General features: G+C 36.5%; 1 protein-coding gene across 4 annotated transcripts in view; it reads right to left on the bottom strand.

Moving 5' to 3' along the window:
* The window catches only part of ANO10 (anoctamin 10), a 143605-nt gene that overhangs the window by 36509 nt on the left and 88898 nt on the right, over nucleotides 1-18198 (bottom strand). For all 4 annotated transcript variants that reach the window (XM_058806385.1, XM_058806403.1, XM_058806393.1 and 1 more), the window contains one exon: nucleotides 4672-4788. In XM_058806385.1, coding sequence (XP_058662368.1) covers nucleotides 4672-4788 — 117 coding nt within the window. The remainder of the gene's footprint in view (nucleotides 1-4671; nucleotides 4789-18198) is intronic.

The following is an 18198-nucleotide window of genomic DNA, read 5'->3' as shown; positions in this document are numbered from 1 at the left end:
AGCAACTGAAGCAATTGTTTATGGATATCCAGACCACAGCACTGCCATTAAGCAATTGCATATGGATGGTACAACTGCCAAGGGAGATACTGTATGAAAGAGCAAAAGGTCTTAACTGCATTGCTTTATCACTCTCTGAACAGAAATACATCAGGGAGGATAAAGGAAGCATCTTTTCATGGCTGGTGCTCACTAAGCCTGACCCTTTTCATTACTGCCAGTTGAGGAAGGGTGACAGCTGTCACTCAGCTGACTGGGCCCTTTACTCATGAGCCTCTTATCTGTCTGGAGTTGCTTTCTGGTGGAATATTTGCAGATGGACAGCAGATACCTAACAGATGGGCTCGCTTCTTCAGAGGAAGCACTGAAAGGCTCCTCATATCAGAAGGAAAGGCACTGCTGTTAAAAGATACTGCCCACTGATGGCTAGAACACTAAGGAAGGAATCAAGAGCACAGGGATGACAGGATATTTATAGATTAGGTCCCCTTAGAGGTAAGGGATAGGGATGAAACTGGGAAGGGATGCACAGAGCAAAAAATCCTCCATATCTGCATTTCTGCTCCAGCTTTTGTCCTCTATAGTTACTCTGAAAAAGCCAATTCTTGCATGAAAATGTATTTCTCTATTGTTGTCATCAGGGCTATGTTTATCTTGCTCAGAGACTGGTGCAGGAGATGCCATAAGAAAGAACATCTTTACCTGATTTATGTAATTCAGATGTTTTAATGCAGAAGTACCACAAAAAATGAGCATTTTCCTATCAATGAGCTTGTGTTTTCAGACCTGGTATTGATGCTGTGTAATGAGTTGCACTTTGTGAAAAGATAGGCATTCCCCATCAATGTCAATCAGTGTTAACACACTATCCTTCCCTGAAAAATATTAACTAGTTATACATTATCTTGGAGTTGATACTATCTGTACTTCATGATCAGAAAGTAATTGCATGAATAATTACTGTTTCCCAATTGGGCTATCTTTTGCCTGGGTCTAGTTTTAGTGCAGAAAAAAGGTATATATTTGATGTTTGCCTCAGATGGAAGAAGGTAATACTGGGGAGATCTCCTAATACCTGAAAACATGACTGTAACCTAGTCCATAAAATGAAAATTATGCTGTTTCATCTGTAGTTGTCTTGTGTTTCTGGAACTTAAACCTTTTGTAAGGATATATGGCTGACCCAACTCCAGCCACAAGGGTTTTTTGTCTATTCATTAAGCTTTGATCTATCCAGAAGCTGAAGTATTTATTAGTGAAACTTTTACTGTCACTGCCCTGAAAATGCTAGATAGTGACCTCACACAAGTTTGACATCATTATTTCCATGTGCAATGTATGCAGTGGTAACTCCTGAACCACTGGAGAATTAACTGACTGTTCCCATGCTGCCTGCAGGCACATCTATACTTAGGCCTCCCTAAAACAGGAACTAGACCAAAGAGCATGGCATGCTTCTGTGCTTGTAGCAAGTACAGGCACCAGAGCAGAGTACTGCAAAGATGCAGGGAGAGTCTCAGGCACCTGACTCCGCCTTACCAAGTGGCTACTTCCCCAGAAAGGATCCTGATGGGCCCATCACCCTGGCAATACCCATTTCTAGTTGCCCATTATCCAGGCTTCCTTCCAGATGACAAAGAACCTGACAACACTTTAGGGAGTGTGAAAGGAGTTGCTCCTGCTCCTCTTCCAAGAATCTTGATCCATAATCTCTTTAGTACTCTACAAAGAAGTTCACGTTAATTTACTTTCTGCCCCAGGTCCCAGAAGAGTTTAAAAAAAGACTGGATGTGGCACTTGGTGCAATGATCTAGTTGAGGTGTTAGAACATGGGTTGGACTCGATGATCTTAAAGGTCTCTTCCAACCTAGAATTTCTGTGATTCTGTGAAAAACAGAGTCTAACCAGCCTCCTCTATCATTCTTTCCATCGAAGGATACCAGGGAAATCTGAAGCAAAATCTACAGCTGTAGCACATCCTCCAATTTGGATTCAGAAAGATGAACATACTTTGTCTTGAGTTACATTAACAAACAAGTTACATAAACAAACAACACTAGAACTGTATCATAACAAAGTATTTCTCAAAATAAGCCACATTATTCAACCCCTTCAACAGTCTACCCCTTTTCAACAGTCTTAAACTATGTAAAGAAATGTTTCAAAGAAACATTTCAAGAGTTTCTAAAAGCCTTTCCTAAAGTTTGAGAACTTCAAAACAAGACTGACATTCCAATATAAAATGACTTCTTTTTTTTTTTTTATGGCATTTTTTACCCTTCAAAGTAGGATTTTTTTAACAAGCTCTAATTTTGACTATTCATCTCTATTAGATGAGACACTCCAGTCTCTAAAATCCCTTTCAAATAGACACTCAAGTCTTCAAATGGAGTTGAACACAGAATAGTCACAGTCCCACTGTACCATGTTAAAAAGCAATTAGCTTGGCATTAATGAAAATGTAAAAGTACTCCCACTGCCTAAAGTTAAGGATCCCAAACATAATCAATATAACTGTTCAAAGCAGCTGTATTAGGAGATACAGAGCCCAATAATCTGTTTTGGCATCTCAGAGTTTACAGTATGGCACTGTTAGTACCTTTCTAATAGCTACATCCCAAGACAGCAGTACTCCAAAAGATTGTATGGTAAAACACAATGGAATGCATGTCTGGATAGCATCAAGAAAGGAATGGGATGCATACTTGCACAAAAGTATACAAACCAGTTTCTTCATAACACTTGATCCTGCAACATATTTACCCCAGATATTTATGCCTGTTGTTTTGAATACATGTTTTGGGGGATTTTGTTGTTCTTATTTTTTGCTTCAAAGTAAGATATACAGCATAAATTACCATGCTGAGTCTCAGTAACAAGAGGAAGAAATAGAAAATGTGCTTCTGAACGAAATGTTTTGGTATCTTCTTGCAGTGCCAATGTACTACTTTTAAATGCAGATCTTTTTCACTCAAAAAACACTACAGAACGAGGAAGAAAGTCCAAATATCTACATGTCTGTGGCATACATAGTACAGTATCAATCAGGGGAAATCTAAAAAGGTGATGGCATATACTTGCATTTAAACTACCTATCAAGGCACTTGAAACTCAGCCAATACTCTTCCCTAGATCCTTTAGGAAGTCTGAAAGCATAGGTGAGAACTAGGCCAGGTTTCTGGCTTTTGCTGAAATTCAGACTAGCTTTTTTCTACTGAATTAATGAAGCAACCCTGAAAAACTGGGAATCAGGCATATATCATTGTAGGAATGCACAGATGCTAGGATAGGAGATGAAGACCTAACTGGTGACATGCACACTCATAGAAAGAGACTGCACATATTCCAGCTGGAACATTGTGACCAAAGGTGACTATATTCACTTGGCCTTAACATTCCAGTGGGTGACCTAGTTTTGCCTGTCTACAAAATGAAAACAGAGAAAGAACAGCTGAAATAGAAATGTTCCTTTTAATATTATCTAAAAATCCCATGAGATTCCCTGTTCAGCTCCTGGTAACTTCATATTGACCTACTAGAGAGAAACAAAACAAAACTATCAGGCATTAGATACAACTGTGATTTGGATTATGTATGTCAGGGCTGATTAAGAAAGACAGCACCCAACCTCAATAGTGATGTTCTAGTATCACACAAAACTGTGGGATTTTAATTACAAAAGGCAGTGGATTGCTTATAGACTCAGTTTGTTCAGAATCAAGAGATCATTTTGTCAAATGCAGCTACAGTAGACACTTTAAAAAGTAACTTTCCATTTTACACACATAATAAATAGTATAGAGGAGTTTACGCAAGTGCATGTCAAGCACACAAACAACATGTTCACGTAAAACCACCATCTGAAGTACGAAAATATCTGAAACAACAAGAAATAGGGAAACCAGTCTCTGCAGCTCAATGCTGGAGTTTTTATTCTTAGCTAATTTTCTGGTATGTAAGACAGCTTAGAAATCCCATCTAGCATTGTACAGTCAGAAACTCCTAAAGAATGCCATCATTGCAAAACCAGCTCTGTAGGATCTCTATATCCTACTGAAGGCAATCCCATGCAACTCTTCATCTCTTGTGATCTCCACCACTGACTCTACAGAATCATTGGCTAAAACAGAAATTTTCAGTAAAACAATCTAGTTTCTAATTTTCCTAAATTGCTTTGGAATGTTTGTTAACTATATTTTTACACAATTAAATGAGACTACTGTATGGACAGTAAAATAGGTCAACATTACTATTTCCTCTCAACACAATTATTTCAAACATGTTCAGACTATTTACAATTTCTGATTACTACTAGAGCCAAGTTAACTTGTTTTACTTGTGATGGTATTTCAGAAATGAAAGAAATTCTGGTGTTGTAATAACAAATACCTCCAGGAGTTGAAACAAGATTTCATAGAGCCTAATTTCCTTAAAAGTGACAATATAAACAAAGTATGTTTGCACACATGAGGAAAATAGACATTATAAGGTGCCACACTACCAGTCACACCAGGAATTTCAAGCTGTCTGAAAGGGCACATCATTTTCCTGAAGTGGATTTGCATATAATGGTGGGTTGGAAGGACAGAAAAATATGTCAAAGCTTTCTGCTATACTTCTTAAGTAATGATGGATTAAGGGAAAATGAAGCTGCATCTGAAATGCTCTTACCTGTTGTTTGAGAGCCTCTAAAGATTCAAATTCCAATTTGGCGAGTTTCATCTGGATATCTCTTGGTTTATCAGGAATTACAAATGCCATGATAAACTTTATTGCTAGTAGCAAGTGCTGTGAAAAAAAAAGGAAAAAGAAAAATGTTGTTTTATAGAGTTTGAATCATGGAGAAAACAGCATAATATTCCTAAATTTTAGTAACAGAGGTATAAACAATGATTTCTTGTGACATGTACAACACAGCTCACCATAACCACATTAAGCCTCAGCTACTCCATATTTTTTTCTGTTTGCAGTCATTCATAATTTGAATCTAAACACAGATAGTCTACCTTATTTCCATAGTAATCCTATTTTCACTATATACTGTAACATTCTAATTGAATTTTGTATTTGTGATTCCAGATAAAATAATAGCTTTTTAAATGTATTATTGGTGTATAGGATTTGAAGATAGTATATACTGCACCCAGTATATACAGTTTCAGAGTGAATTTTTTTACATGTATATAAATATATATATACACACACAAATATAATCCTTAAAGAAGTGGCGCACCCATGAACAGAAATTTTTCAGGAAATGGAGAAACATTCCATATATAAGATGTCAAATCAGTCATAATTTATTGCAAAATTAGAGACTGAGCAGTCTCTAAATTTCACTTAAATATGCACGATCTCACAAAACACAAATGTCAAACTGTCAAGTCAGTAGTTTTGTTTCTTCATTTATGTCAACTACAATCTAAATAATAAATCTTCTTCTATCAAGGCCTGAGCTGACAATATACTGCATATTTGTAAGCAGGAACTTGCTCCCAGCTGAGAAAGATAAAGCAACACTGAAATGTGCCTTATATGTTATATATGCTTAACTTCAAGCACATGCTTACACCACCATAATGATACTCATGGAGATGCTTAAATTCAGGTAGCACATACAAACCATTTCCCAAATTCCCTCAAATTTTAAAATATAAAATGAAGCAGAGCAGTGCTCCTCTCTGAAATACCATCTTGCTGAACTGTATGATCTTTATGGACTTGGGCACACAAATAACAACATAACAGACAAAAAAATCCCTCAGATTATGGTATTACATAAGCAAGAAGCTAATGAAAATACTACAGGCTTCAAAGAAGCTGTGATGAAATTCTAAACAAGCTAATATATAAGAACTAAAGTAAAAAGTATGATTATGCTAACAAGAGACAAAGAGCCATACGTTAAAATATTTCTTAAAATGTATTGCAGAAACGTAGGTCAAAGAAACAAACATTACAAGGAATAATACCTTCTTTAAAGAGGTGAAAGAAAGGCTGAAAATTGATACAATCAACAAACAAAGACTAAATGCTTAATGAATCAACTGGTATTGATTTGTGTGTAATGCAATGATTAATACCATATTATTAAAAAAATTATGTCAACAGTACAACATTCTCTTCCTCATTCAGATTTTCCTTTCCCCCTCTAGTTAATACTGTCTGCTACTAAGAAACCTTTTTTCCAAAAAAAATGATAGCAAATAATGTTGGTTTATGCTAAAAACACACAGCAATAAAACATGGATCAGAGTCAGCTCTGGAGGAATTTCTTAAATGCAAAAAGGTAAAATGCTGAAAACAACAACTGAACAAGACAAACAGTACTCCTATGCAGAACTCAGAAGTAATCACAGGTTGAAAGGGGAGTAACTAACCCACAGATAAAATTTTGATGTGTAAATGTAAAAATAAAGAGATCAAATTGGGAATTACTCAAAACTAAATAACAGAATTGGGCTAAAATCTTATGCTTAAGGCAGAATTAACAAAAATTGAGGTATCCGGAGAATTATATTTATCTGAAAAGTTACAAAGAACAGTTAAAAAGAGACAACATCACATAATGTCACTTCTAGATGCCTAAAGTCCTTTGCACTGGGGCTCATCTCACATTACTCAACCAAAAAAAAAAAAGTATTTTTGAAATCATATTAAGGAGTGAAAATCAAAGTTTGCAACTGTAATTATTCAAGCACTGCCTCTTGAGGAATTTTAAAAAACATAAGTGAGTAACTTTATACAGAGACTTCAAAGTAGTTCCAAATTCAAACAGCTTTTAAGAAAATACAACAAATAATTTCAAGGAAATGTAAATAATATTATGGAGGATAGAGACTGCCTAAGTTTTCCCCATTTTTAATACAGGTGAGGGAGGAATAGAAGAGACATCTAGGGAAATCAGAGCAAAATGCAACAAAACCACTGCATTTAATCCTGGAAAACACTGTATCTTTTAAAATAAATTTAGAAGAGCAACATGTTTTAAATTGCTTTTCTATGTAATGACTTTTACTGCAGGATTACCTAACTAGCTCCTTCTCAGAAATTACTTTTCATGCAAGCACTGCTCAGCCAACAAACACAAGGATACAGTCTTAAACAAGAAGGCAGAACCTCTGACTCATCTTCAAGCCAGAGAGGGATTAGAAGTTGGAGTACAGATGTGGGAAGTCACTACTTTTGCCTGCCCCACTGTCATGTCTTTCCTAGGCATCCACTAAAAGCCATTGTTAAAAAAAATAAATTAAAAATTACAGGGTAGGTAGATCTTTGGTTTACTCCTCTGAATGGCTTTTTAATGTTCTTTTCTCTCCCATGAAAACAAAGCTTTAGCAGTCATAAAGTGCCCAGACTGTGGGGGATGTCCCTGTGTGCAAGACCTGTGACTTCAGAAAACACACTGGATTTAACACACTGCAGATTGAGCTCAAGCCCGACTCGTAACTCCCATGAACCTGAAAAGAGCCAGCAGATAAACAGTCTCCCTTGGATAACTTTTCCAGCTGTTCATATTTGCAAATTTAGAACAGTATTAATAAAACTGTCAAGGCAGAAATTATGAATCTGGGTCATGTGATGCATGAAACCTCTTGAAAATAAATGGATCTATTTTATTAACAGTTTATATTTCATTTTGAAATTGTAAATTGGCAAAGGAAATATAAGTTGTTATTCAAGAGAAATTGAAGGGAAAAGCAGAGAGTTGAGTAGTTAAGTTCATTATTTCTGTCACATTTCCATACTGATTTCTTAATCTTGTTTAGTATAACTCCTGGAAGTCAGATCCACAAAAAGCAGACATCTACTTTTAAAAAAGAAATGTCTAAGGAGTATAGTATAAATCACCAGAAGACAAGATTTACTTTCATTACATTCACACTAGTACAAATATGTTATAGAACCAAAATACTAAAGTTTATCCAAATTTGCTACACTAGCATGAATGTACTTGTTCAATATTTAAAATATCTTCATAGAGCTGATTTTTGGTTTGGGGTTATTTTATTTTGGTTTTTTGGTTTTTGGGTTTTTTTTTTCTGAAACCAGGTTACAAATCCAACCATTATTTCTATCTGCAACCATTAAAAAGCAGCGAAAGGCAAGAACATGCCTTTCATGATTACAAGAGAACTATTCCACTGTGAGCAAAACCCAGGGTAACATTCCCACAAGCTGTAAGTTCTCCAATGCCAACAGCAAGGTCCCCTCTCGTTTTGCAGTGTGCCAAGTGAGCACACAAACAGCACTGAACCTCTTCCCCCTGATAAATGCAGTGCCATCAAACTCGTGGTCCTGTGCCAGGTGCTTGGTGAGCCAGAAGAACTATTCTCTTCTGCAAAGCCACCAACAAGAACAGAAGCAGCAGCAGCTGTGTTTTGCAGCAGTGGGTCCCCAACCTCACCTCTTCCAAAACAAAAATGGCCAATTAGGGTTAAATTCCTGAAATTATGAACAGTTAATTTGATTTCTACAGTGGATTTACCACAGTAATTCCTGACAAAATCTACTCAACTGAACAAAAAAAAGAAAAGAAAAAAAAAAACTAAAAAAACAGTAGCTGTGCTGCTGGTTAGCTGATAAAGTGCATTCCAAACATCAGCTTGGGGAGACATTAATATAATTTTGCATCAAATGTCTATTTTATAATCTACTACTTATAGAAACTTTCAATTAAAGTCAGAAATCTGGACCTAGACTAGCCTAGAACCAGTCCATGCTCTGAAGCAAGGTGGTCTCTGGTTACCAACTGCACAAGTGAAGAAGCCAACACCTGAGAACATCTCCTCATTTGAACCTCTGTCCTCTGCTGGTCTTTGCCAAAGGAAAGTACCACAGCAAAATCATGTTGTGAGAGCAGAGGGCAGGGAGATCATTAGTTTCCTTGCTAGGACTCCAGATCCCAGTGTTCTGACATTAAAATAAGCTAAATTCAAACACTATGAACAGATAAAACAAAATAAAATAAAACAAAAACGCAACCAAAAAAAACCCCAAAAAGCCACCAAACCAAATTTTATCTTTTAGTGGCAACAGTTTTTAGTTTAGTGGGTCTTGCATGTTTCTGAGAGGAGCAAAACACACAGGAGGAAAGTGAAAAGTAATTCTGTTAGGGAAGCAATATAGACAAAGAAAAATTTTCATAAAGCTCAGGAAGTTCAATTAAATTAAACTGTCTTTAATAGGTGTCAATAAATTTATGAGCAAACATTTCTGTAATATACATAAGAAGAAAGCATGACCAGACCTCCCTTCCCTCCTGTAGACTGAACTGGCTTCAATAGAGAGTCTTGCTAATGGGACAAAATTATCATAGCTAAGGGACTTTAAAAAGAGCGTTTCTTCTGCTACTTCGATAAACGCCGCTTTTAAAATCACATATGATTATGGAATTTTATGGAATAATAATGGAATAACATGGAATTTTAAAATCTATATTATTAAGGAATTTTTCTTTCAAAATTTCGTTTTATCCACAAACATGTCCAAAATCCTGGGAGAAGAGAGGGGAGAAATGACAAACAGTTATTACATGTTGAGTCTATTTCATGGCTTCTTCACCTCTCCCATTAATCTTCTCTTCCATGAACATCCACATGCACATACTCACAATCCTGACACCTGCCACAATCTGTAAGCTCCATCTACCCTATTTATTTATTTATTCCCAAAGCAGCATAGCCCATTTCTCCCTCATTTCAGCCTCCTCCCTGCTGAAACTCCAGGGAAGCACTAGGACTGAAGGGCAGCCTTCCTGCCTCAGATCCAATGCCTCTTGCCACTCCAGCACAGTGAAATGTGTCTCAGTTCTCAACTGGAATATGCTCAGTACAGGTGGAAAGTTCATGTGCTTACACCTGATGTGCCTCTTTAAGACATTACAAAGCACATAAACCAGAGATGTTTCAGAAACTTGTATCTTTGCCAAGTTGGGACAGTTTTCTAATAGGAGCATCCCAAAGCACATTCTTTAGATCAGAGTGCATCAACACAACAAAAATCTGATTTTTATATATTTATAAATAGTCTACCTTTATTTCTTTACCTATAGATCTTCAACTTTTACAAAAGGTGGAAGGCATTTACTTAAAATACAAAACCTCAAAACTCCAAACTTAAAAGAACCTGTCCAGCAGGAAAAGTTTCAGCCTGTCCTATTAAAGTGTGTCTGAGGCAGATGCAAGTGAGCAGACGCTTATTACAGAACGTGGTGGGCAACGTGAGCAGACAGCATTATCTGGTCCATTTATCATCTGTAACAGAACATCCCTTTCCTCCCCTCACATCCTGAGCACACACACACACACACACACAGAGGCTGCCCAAGGAAACCTGGCAGCTCCATTTCTGCCAGAACGTTTCACAGACTGTCAGAAGGGCAGGAGCAGATCACGCATCTTCTGTTCACTGCACCAGCACATTTGAAACCTGGACACGCTCAACGGAGTGCTTAAGCTCATGTTTAGTTTTAAGCGTATCTATGAATACACTTATGTTCAGAAAAACATTTAAGCCTGAAAATGCCCAAGTCATTTGCAGAATCTGGATCTTAAAATTCAATGGCTGAATTATGGTGCTTTCTTTTTTCCCTGGAGGTGGCTGAATGCAAAATGTATTAAATTAATGAGTTTGAAAGGAAAAATACCAGCGTGCAAGGTGTTTCCTTGCATTTACACTTTAGAAACTGCTTTAGGTAGAACAGAAGTCCTGGTCTGTATTTTTACTACTAATCCACTGTAAAACGTCACAAGTAGAAATCTATGCTGAAAAAGATACCAGGTTTAATATGCAGTTATATTTCAAAGTAAAAAGTATTAAACTGCATAATGAAAATCTGGGCTCATTTTACCCGCTCTGGTCTCTAGAAGCATTGAAACACACCTCTTTCCAGATAAGTCTGTCTTACGCCTTAAAACTAATTAATTGGTTTCTCTCAGAAGAAGCAAATTTATTCTGAATACTACAATTGCTTTATATACTATCAAAATGGAAAAAAAAAAAAAAAAAGAAAACGAGCAAGAGACTAACAAATAAGACAACAAGAAAGGGTTTTTCCTTAAGTAAACAAAAAAATAAAAAGTTAAGATAATCTCTAAGGAAACAGATTCTGCGCTCATGTTTCCAGGAAGCAACTGCAGAAGCAATGAGTTAAGCAAAGCAAAAAATAAAATACTGCAAACATCATCTCCTAGTGAGGAAACTGGTCTTTTCTTACATATTTTTGTACTCTCCTTCTGTTTTCAAGAAGAAATCTAGAAGACTGGTTGGAAAGCAAGCACAGCAAGCCAGTCCTATTTCTGGAATTTAGTCCTGCTCTTTGAAAGCCCTAGAAAGTATTTAAATTATAATATAAATTATATAATATATCTAAATTAAAGAAATATAAATTAAGACATGTCAAATAAACAAATATTTATTAAATCAAGGGAAGTCAAATAAATATTCTATCAAGAGATATACTAATAAACTCAAAAGCACAAGTAATCTGGTCAGTTACATAATTGTGAGTATTTTTCTGTCTTATGGCACCATCATGCTTTCTAGTAATTCAATTTTTTTTTTAAACAAATTTTGTAATTGTTTATAACTTATTTTTACTAGTGTTTAAACCACAGCTGTTACATATCATATTCAGCCAGTAATGAACTAAAGCATTATCTGGTTTTTATTAGACTTTTGGAAAAGATTTAGAAGCCCAACTGTTTTCTGCAATTTTCTCCAACAATAACAATTAAGATGGGAGGCAGCCCAAAATCTTTAGAAATTTTGTCACCAACTTACCCTGAACTGGAAAAAAACCATTAGTTCATTACTTCTCACCATGTACTTATCTGCTCAAGGCTTTTACGGATATTTTACACTGGGATTTTAAGCCTACCTTAAAGACCGAAGTATGAAAAAAAGAGGGCCAAGTGCTAGCAGGGAGGGTGTTTTATACCAAACATACCCAAGCAGCATTTCCCCCTCTCTCCAGGGAAATTGTAATTTATTTTTATCTATCACTACAAATTAAGGATTCAGCAAGTTCTAGAAACACCTGGCGAAAGAAAAAATTCTAAATAAAAGGTCTTCTGGTATCAGTCTTCCACAGAGATGCCTAATTGACTGCAGCTTGGGAAAAAGCAGTTGACCCAATAATCTTGTTGTATAAACACAGCACATTCTGTGACACAAAATATTTTATGATACAGCACACTTGCAAAACTGTCTGTATAAAAGCCTCTATAAAACTCCAGCATACACAAATGAGTGTTTCAGACATGTTACAGGAACAAGATTTTTCTCACATTCATTTATTTAATCCTGTAGTCAATTGAGAAGAGATGAAAAAAATCACTGCAGGTGTAAATTTTTCTTGGAGGTTGTAAGTATCTGCTAATGATTAATTTTACAGTAACCCAACAGTCTTCAAACCAGCATGATAATACACCCCTCTCCATGTTACCATTAGGTAATCCTGAAATGTTTTGGCACAATGCTTATCTCAATTTATGGCCAGCGTTTAATAGGAACTGGGATGAGAGTTGCCAAAAGCCAAATTAGCTAATGCTGAATGTAATGAACAGCAGAGCTTTGATCATGCTCAGAAATAAATTCCAAGTGAAAAGTGGAAAGAAGGATGGCCATGGAATTAAAATTGACAGTATGATTAATACAAGCCATATGAAGGTGCCTCTTAGCTGATTGCTAACGTTACATATTGGCTTCCACACTGACAGGTATAGTTTATTGTCAAAATGCCCTAATGCTCCACATCAAAGAAGGGGGGAAAATTGCCATTTTCTATTAATCTGTAAAACTTATCCTTCTTTCTACATTTAAGTCATAATTTTTCTCTGTGAAAAGAGAGAAATTATGGCATGAGTCACTGTGCTTATGCATTGTAAGGAATTCTGTTCACCAGGGCTCAAAAATACCTCCTTGGTTGGATGACCTGTGATTAGTAAGGAGATATGAAGCACCATTTCTGCCAGGGTTTTAAAACTGTTAGTTCAGTAATAAACAGAATTTGTCACCTACTGCAAATATCACAGATTTTAGGAACTCTTTCTTCCTGCCTCAACGAAACCTCACTTGTCCTAGTCCAAGCTGAAGCGAACACAGGTCCTACTGAGCTGTGGACAGATTCAGGAAAGATATCAAAATGTACACATATGAAAGCAAATCCACTGTACTTCAACAAGCCTTACAGATGGTTTTCCCAAAACTGTGGGGTGATTCTGGAGACTGAAAGACAATTAGACTTATCTCTTTTTTTTTCCCACTGTTTGAAAACCGGTGATAAATGGGTGATGGAAAAGGTGATGTAGCATCTACATTATAATTTAAGCTATTTTAAACATTGAAATTTATGTTCTGTCACCTTGACAGCAAGAAACAAAAATGGTAACTGGTGTTTAGTTTTAAGGGTGAAATCTCAGCCAGTCATTCGTCAAGATGATACACACTTTATCTTTTAAGTTTAACTGTGAATAACAAGTTCTCCAACTAGATGCATTGCATTATATTTACAGCCATTTGCTTATTTCTCTCACAACTCCCTCGCTGTAGTCTTAGGATGCTTTCAAAACTGATTCACAAGAACATTCATCCTAGTGAAAAATCTCTTTGCCTTACAACACCAAGATAAATAAAGAACCATAAATGAATAAACATGTTTTAAACAAAACATAGTGTTTCACCACACTGCCAATGCATCTCCAGTGAATGAGTCAAGATTTTAGTGTAATGCACAGCTTTCTTCCTACTGTATGGCATTCACCCTGTTCTAAGTGGTTTGCTTTGCTCTACTTCTGTTTGAAGTTGAAAGTAAATTCTGTAGGACATGGCACATTTTTTAATCTGGACCAAAAGGTGACTCATGCAATGTTAAATAATAAACAAAATGTCACAGGCATGACTCATCAGAGAATAAACCAACGGTATTGCAATATATCACACTCTAATCTGCAGATTGTCGTCTCTATTCCTGCGCATTTTTAATCAAAATGAATTAATTGAAAAGGGTCCAATAAAACTAGCTAATCTGAAACAATTATGGAGGGCAAAATCACAACTGATTATTTTTCATATTGGGAACTCAACACCTGCATTTCTTCCTGTAAAAACTAAGGGGTTTTTTTGTCAGAACTATGCAAAGTCAAATAATCCTTTGCTTTTCTATAAAGGTCAGGAGGAAAGCTTTCCATTCAACTGGAGTATTTTATTAAACATTGCAGCAGGTGTTTGGATATGCTGCCAACTCCTAAAAAGCTTTCATCAAAACGGTATCTTAAAAAAAAATAAAGACCTATACGTCCTCCTCAAGCCCTCTTTATCTGTCTTTTCTCTGGATGGGTATTCACAAAATTACACACCATTTTCTCTGGTTTGGAACACCATTACCTGCCCTAGCTATAAAAAAAGTTCTTCATCAAAGCTGCTGGAAGCTTGCCATGCAATTCTCACATCAGCTTTTATGGCCATAGCAGATCCCTGCAACAGAGTACAGCCCAGAGTTTAGTCTTAGCTGCTAACCTGCTTCAGCTTCTTAGGAACATAATTGGTTTGTTCCAGCTGACAAAAAGGGAATCTTTAACTGTGTGCCAAATTCAATTTTGAGACAAAATCCTGCAGTTAATGCTGAACTCTTTGTGTCATCTGCAAGTAATGGAGTTTTGCAGCAGTAACACACCTCCTAACTTTATGCACTCAAATAAAAGCAGCCTAAGAAACACTTCCAGAACTGCTCATGTCTTTAAGGAATGCAAAGCCCTTGGAAAGGAGTATTCTTCACAAGAGAGGAAGAACAAGCCATGCTCTACTCAGTGGCATTCAGTGATTCTGTCAAGTCCTTCTGTCAGCTGAGAAATGTGAGTCAGAATGTGAATCCCAGCACAAAGATTACAAAGCAGTAATTCCTATACCCTGGGATACACACAGCTCCATCAGTGCAGTACTGTTCTCCAAAAATATCAACACAACTCAACACTTACAGCTTGACAAATTCAGTGGGCATTTGTGACATCTCAAAAAATTCACGCTCGAAACAGAAGAGACTGTCAATTGAACTCCGATGTATAAGGAGAAATGAATACCAGCAAATATGATAATACATCAACAAATGCCTTTACTTACTCATTTAAGAGTTTTTTTTCTGAGACTTGGTAGTTTGCCTTTTGGAACTACAGTAAGAACAGAAAGCCAACAGTTTAATCTCAGTGGTGTAAGAGCTTTGACAACATGTAGTGAGCACAACTTCTCATCTCCCTACAAACAGCAAGGCTGAAAGCAAAATAAAAAAAAAAGATAAAAAACAAAATTAAAAAGCTCTAAAAGAGCTCTATTTACAGATTTAATTGGAATTTTAAGACCATTTGGAGAAAGACCAACTTGCAGCAAGGGCTCAGCATCACTTTGTTGCTATGAAACACTATCATACAGGAATAATCAGCTATAAAAACCTGCAGCTGACTCGTTCCATGGCAGAAATGATCTCAGCTGAGAAGGACACTTTCAATTTAAAATAAAGTAAGTAGCAATTTTGAACATGGCTCTGAAATACACCTCAAGAATCTCAAACTGCTAACACTGAGATGTCAGACAAAATCCTGGACCTTAGTAACTAAATCTGGACCAGTCCTTGTGTAATTATCACAATGCACCAAGCAGAGACAGGTGGAAAACTGAGACACTTCACTCATGAATGTCAACAGAACTGACCCAGGCTGTCCTGAGATTCTGATCCGCCCAGGGACTAAAGGAAGAAATCACCTCTACCTGTGGTAGTACTAGAAGGTCTGCTACTAGTAATTCAAAGAGGTAACAATACCAAAAGGAACATTATCTCAACTTCAAAACTCATTCTGGGAATGAGAGAAAGCTGTGAAGAGGCATTACCTCACTACAAGAGTAACTTCTGGCAATGGTGACTCGGGCTTGCTGTGAACCAGGACGATGGTGTTACAGAAGTATGTATCCACAGACTTTGAGTTTTGAACCAGTCCTGGGTCTGCACACAGAGACTGATGATGAAAAGCAGGTATTTACTTCCTGAATCTGGGGACCATTTGTACTTACTTATCTGCCTTATGATCAGACTGAAAAGTAATACTCTTTCTTCTCTTGAGTTAAGAAAAACCGCTGGAAATGAAAGTATTCTACAGTGCTTTTTCCCTCTGCTTGTAGATGAAGCAAGTTACTGCTCCTTTTTTGTGCTAAGTGTGGGTAAGGAGAGTTCTTCAGGACAAGCGAGAGAAGCATGGAGAAAAAGGCAAAAGCATGTACAAGAAATGTGAATGCACATTCCTGTACATAAAGTACAGGACTGAGCAAAGCCGGTGCATCAGGGCAAGGCTTGCTGCAAACAGAGCACGCCTTGGAATGGACTGTGATGCCCCAGCACTCTGCCAGCTTCACTGCCCCCAAACAGCAAGGTAAGCCAGTTCACCATCTCCACACCCTGCTGGCTCCAAAAGGGATAAGATGACTCCTGGGGTGCAGAGACAGGTGCTCACCTCTAAAAATAGGCAGTCCTGGTAAACTAATGCAATTAATGTCTTCAAAAGAAACACGTTTATAGAAGTGAAAACACTGAAGGATCACAACATTTCAAATCTTTCATCCAAACAGACTCCCTCAACAGCACACGAATCTGAACTACAAACAAAACAACAGCACTGTGAACTGTCAAAACATGAACAAAATTTTCACTTTGTTGAAACCCTGCCTTTTTCCCTTAGAAGTTCTTTAAGAGCTAATACTTGAGAGTAGAAATCTCTAAAACCTCCTGGCCTAGATTTTATCTTTTTTCCCCCTTTTTTATATCCTTGACCAAGTGTTGTTTGTTAATCTAAACACACACATCCTTGTGTACATAAGAAGTCTTCCCAATATTCTCAAAAAGGTTAAAAAAATACAATGGGAGAACTTGTCCCCATTGGAATGCTTGAGAGATCTGGCAGTAGTTGATATATAGGGTTTTGTGGCATAACAATTAAGGAATTATCTTCTAACTTAGTAAATTGTTACACAAAGCAAAAGGTTAAAGTCATGTCAGATAAAAAACAGGCTCATAAATCAGTTTGGCCGTTTACATTTTTTTCCTAACATCTCATCCATTATTTTTACTCAGAGAAGAAATATGTTTCAAACACAGGAAAAAAATTTCTCAGTCAAGCAGTATTTGAAAGTAAGACCTTCCAACACGACAAAAATCATTATGAGAATAAAATTGAGCATATTTTTCCTTCAAACCTTGGGAACATTACCATTCTTTGATAATACTGAATGGTTTTGGATTAGATAAAATGACTTCATTGTATATAGCAATTTAAAATCCATTTTTATGATGATGCACCTAAGCACCACAGATACCAAGTTCTCTCAAGCCAGAAATAGCATCTTTACTAGTCAGCAGACTAGTTCACTAGACCTGGATCACTTTCAATGGGAACAAACATATTACTCCCACATCTGAAAAGTATCTAGACTGTTTACAGAATGCACAGGAATGTCAGATGTAAACCAGAAAAGTTCAAACACTGTACTACTTCTCCATTTGTTTTACATGACATGGTTTTTGTTTAATTTTTTTTTTCTGCATACCTGATCTTTTAACATTCATTACTATGTTTCAAACACTATATCACTGAACACATAGCACATATATATCACCCTATTTTATCCTGGCCCAGACTTTTAGAAATTTGAGTTTTCTATTGTTGCCTTGTGGGGAAGAGATTCTTTTGTTTTAAATAATTTTGCATCTTTCCATGTTGCATTTACTCATTTTTGCTTAACTTCTCTCCCACAGACAGAAAGCATTAGGTAATACAGTTCAAAACAAAAATATTTGAGGATCATTAATGTCCAGGATGCTTCTGAAGATATAAGCCATTCTTCAGAATCATTACTCTTCCAAGATGAATACTCAGACTTTGAAACCAGGTAAATGGCAAGAGTATTTTTGTCAAATTGCCTTGCCTGAAGTGAATATAAAATATGCTTTAGCATTCTAAAATATCATTTCTAAAGGAAAGAATGCCATTGCAGAAAAGGTTTACTTAATTATGCTGTAACACTGAAAGAGAGACAACAAGATACAGTTGTATTGATTGGAGAGGTGCTTTGTTACCCTGTTCTGTCAGAGGTTAAGTCCTTGATCTCATTATGGACATGCTTGGTTGTTAGTAAGGGTAATTTTTCTGACAATGC

This window comes from Ammospiza caudacuta, chromosome 1, assembly GCF_027887145.1.
Source record: "Ammospiza caudacuta isolate bAmmCau1 chromosome 1, bAmmCau1.pri, whole genome shotgun sequence".
NCBI classification, from domain to species: Eukaryota; Metazoa; Chordata; class Aves; order Passeriformes; family Passerellidae; genus Ammospiza; species Ammospiza caudacuta.
Note: the sequence above shows the minus strand (reverse complement) of the source record. Positions and strands in the feature narration are given on the sequence as shown.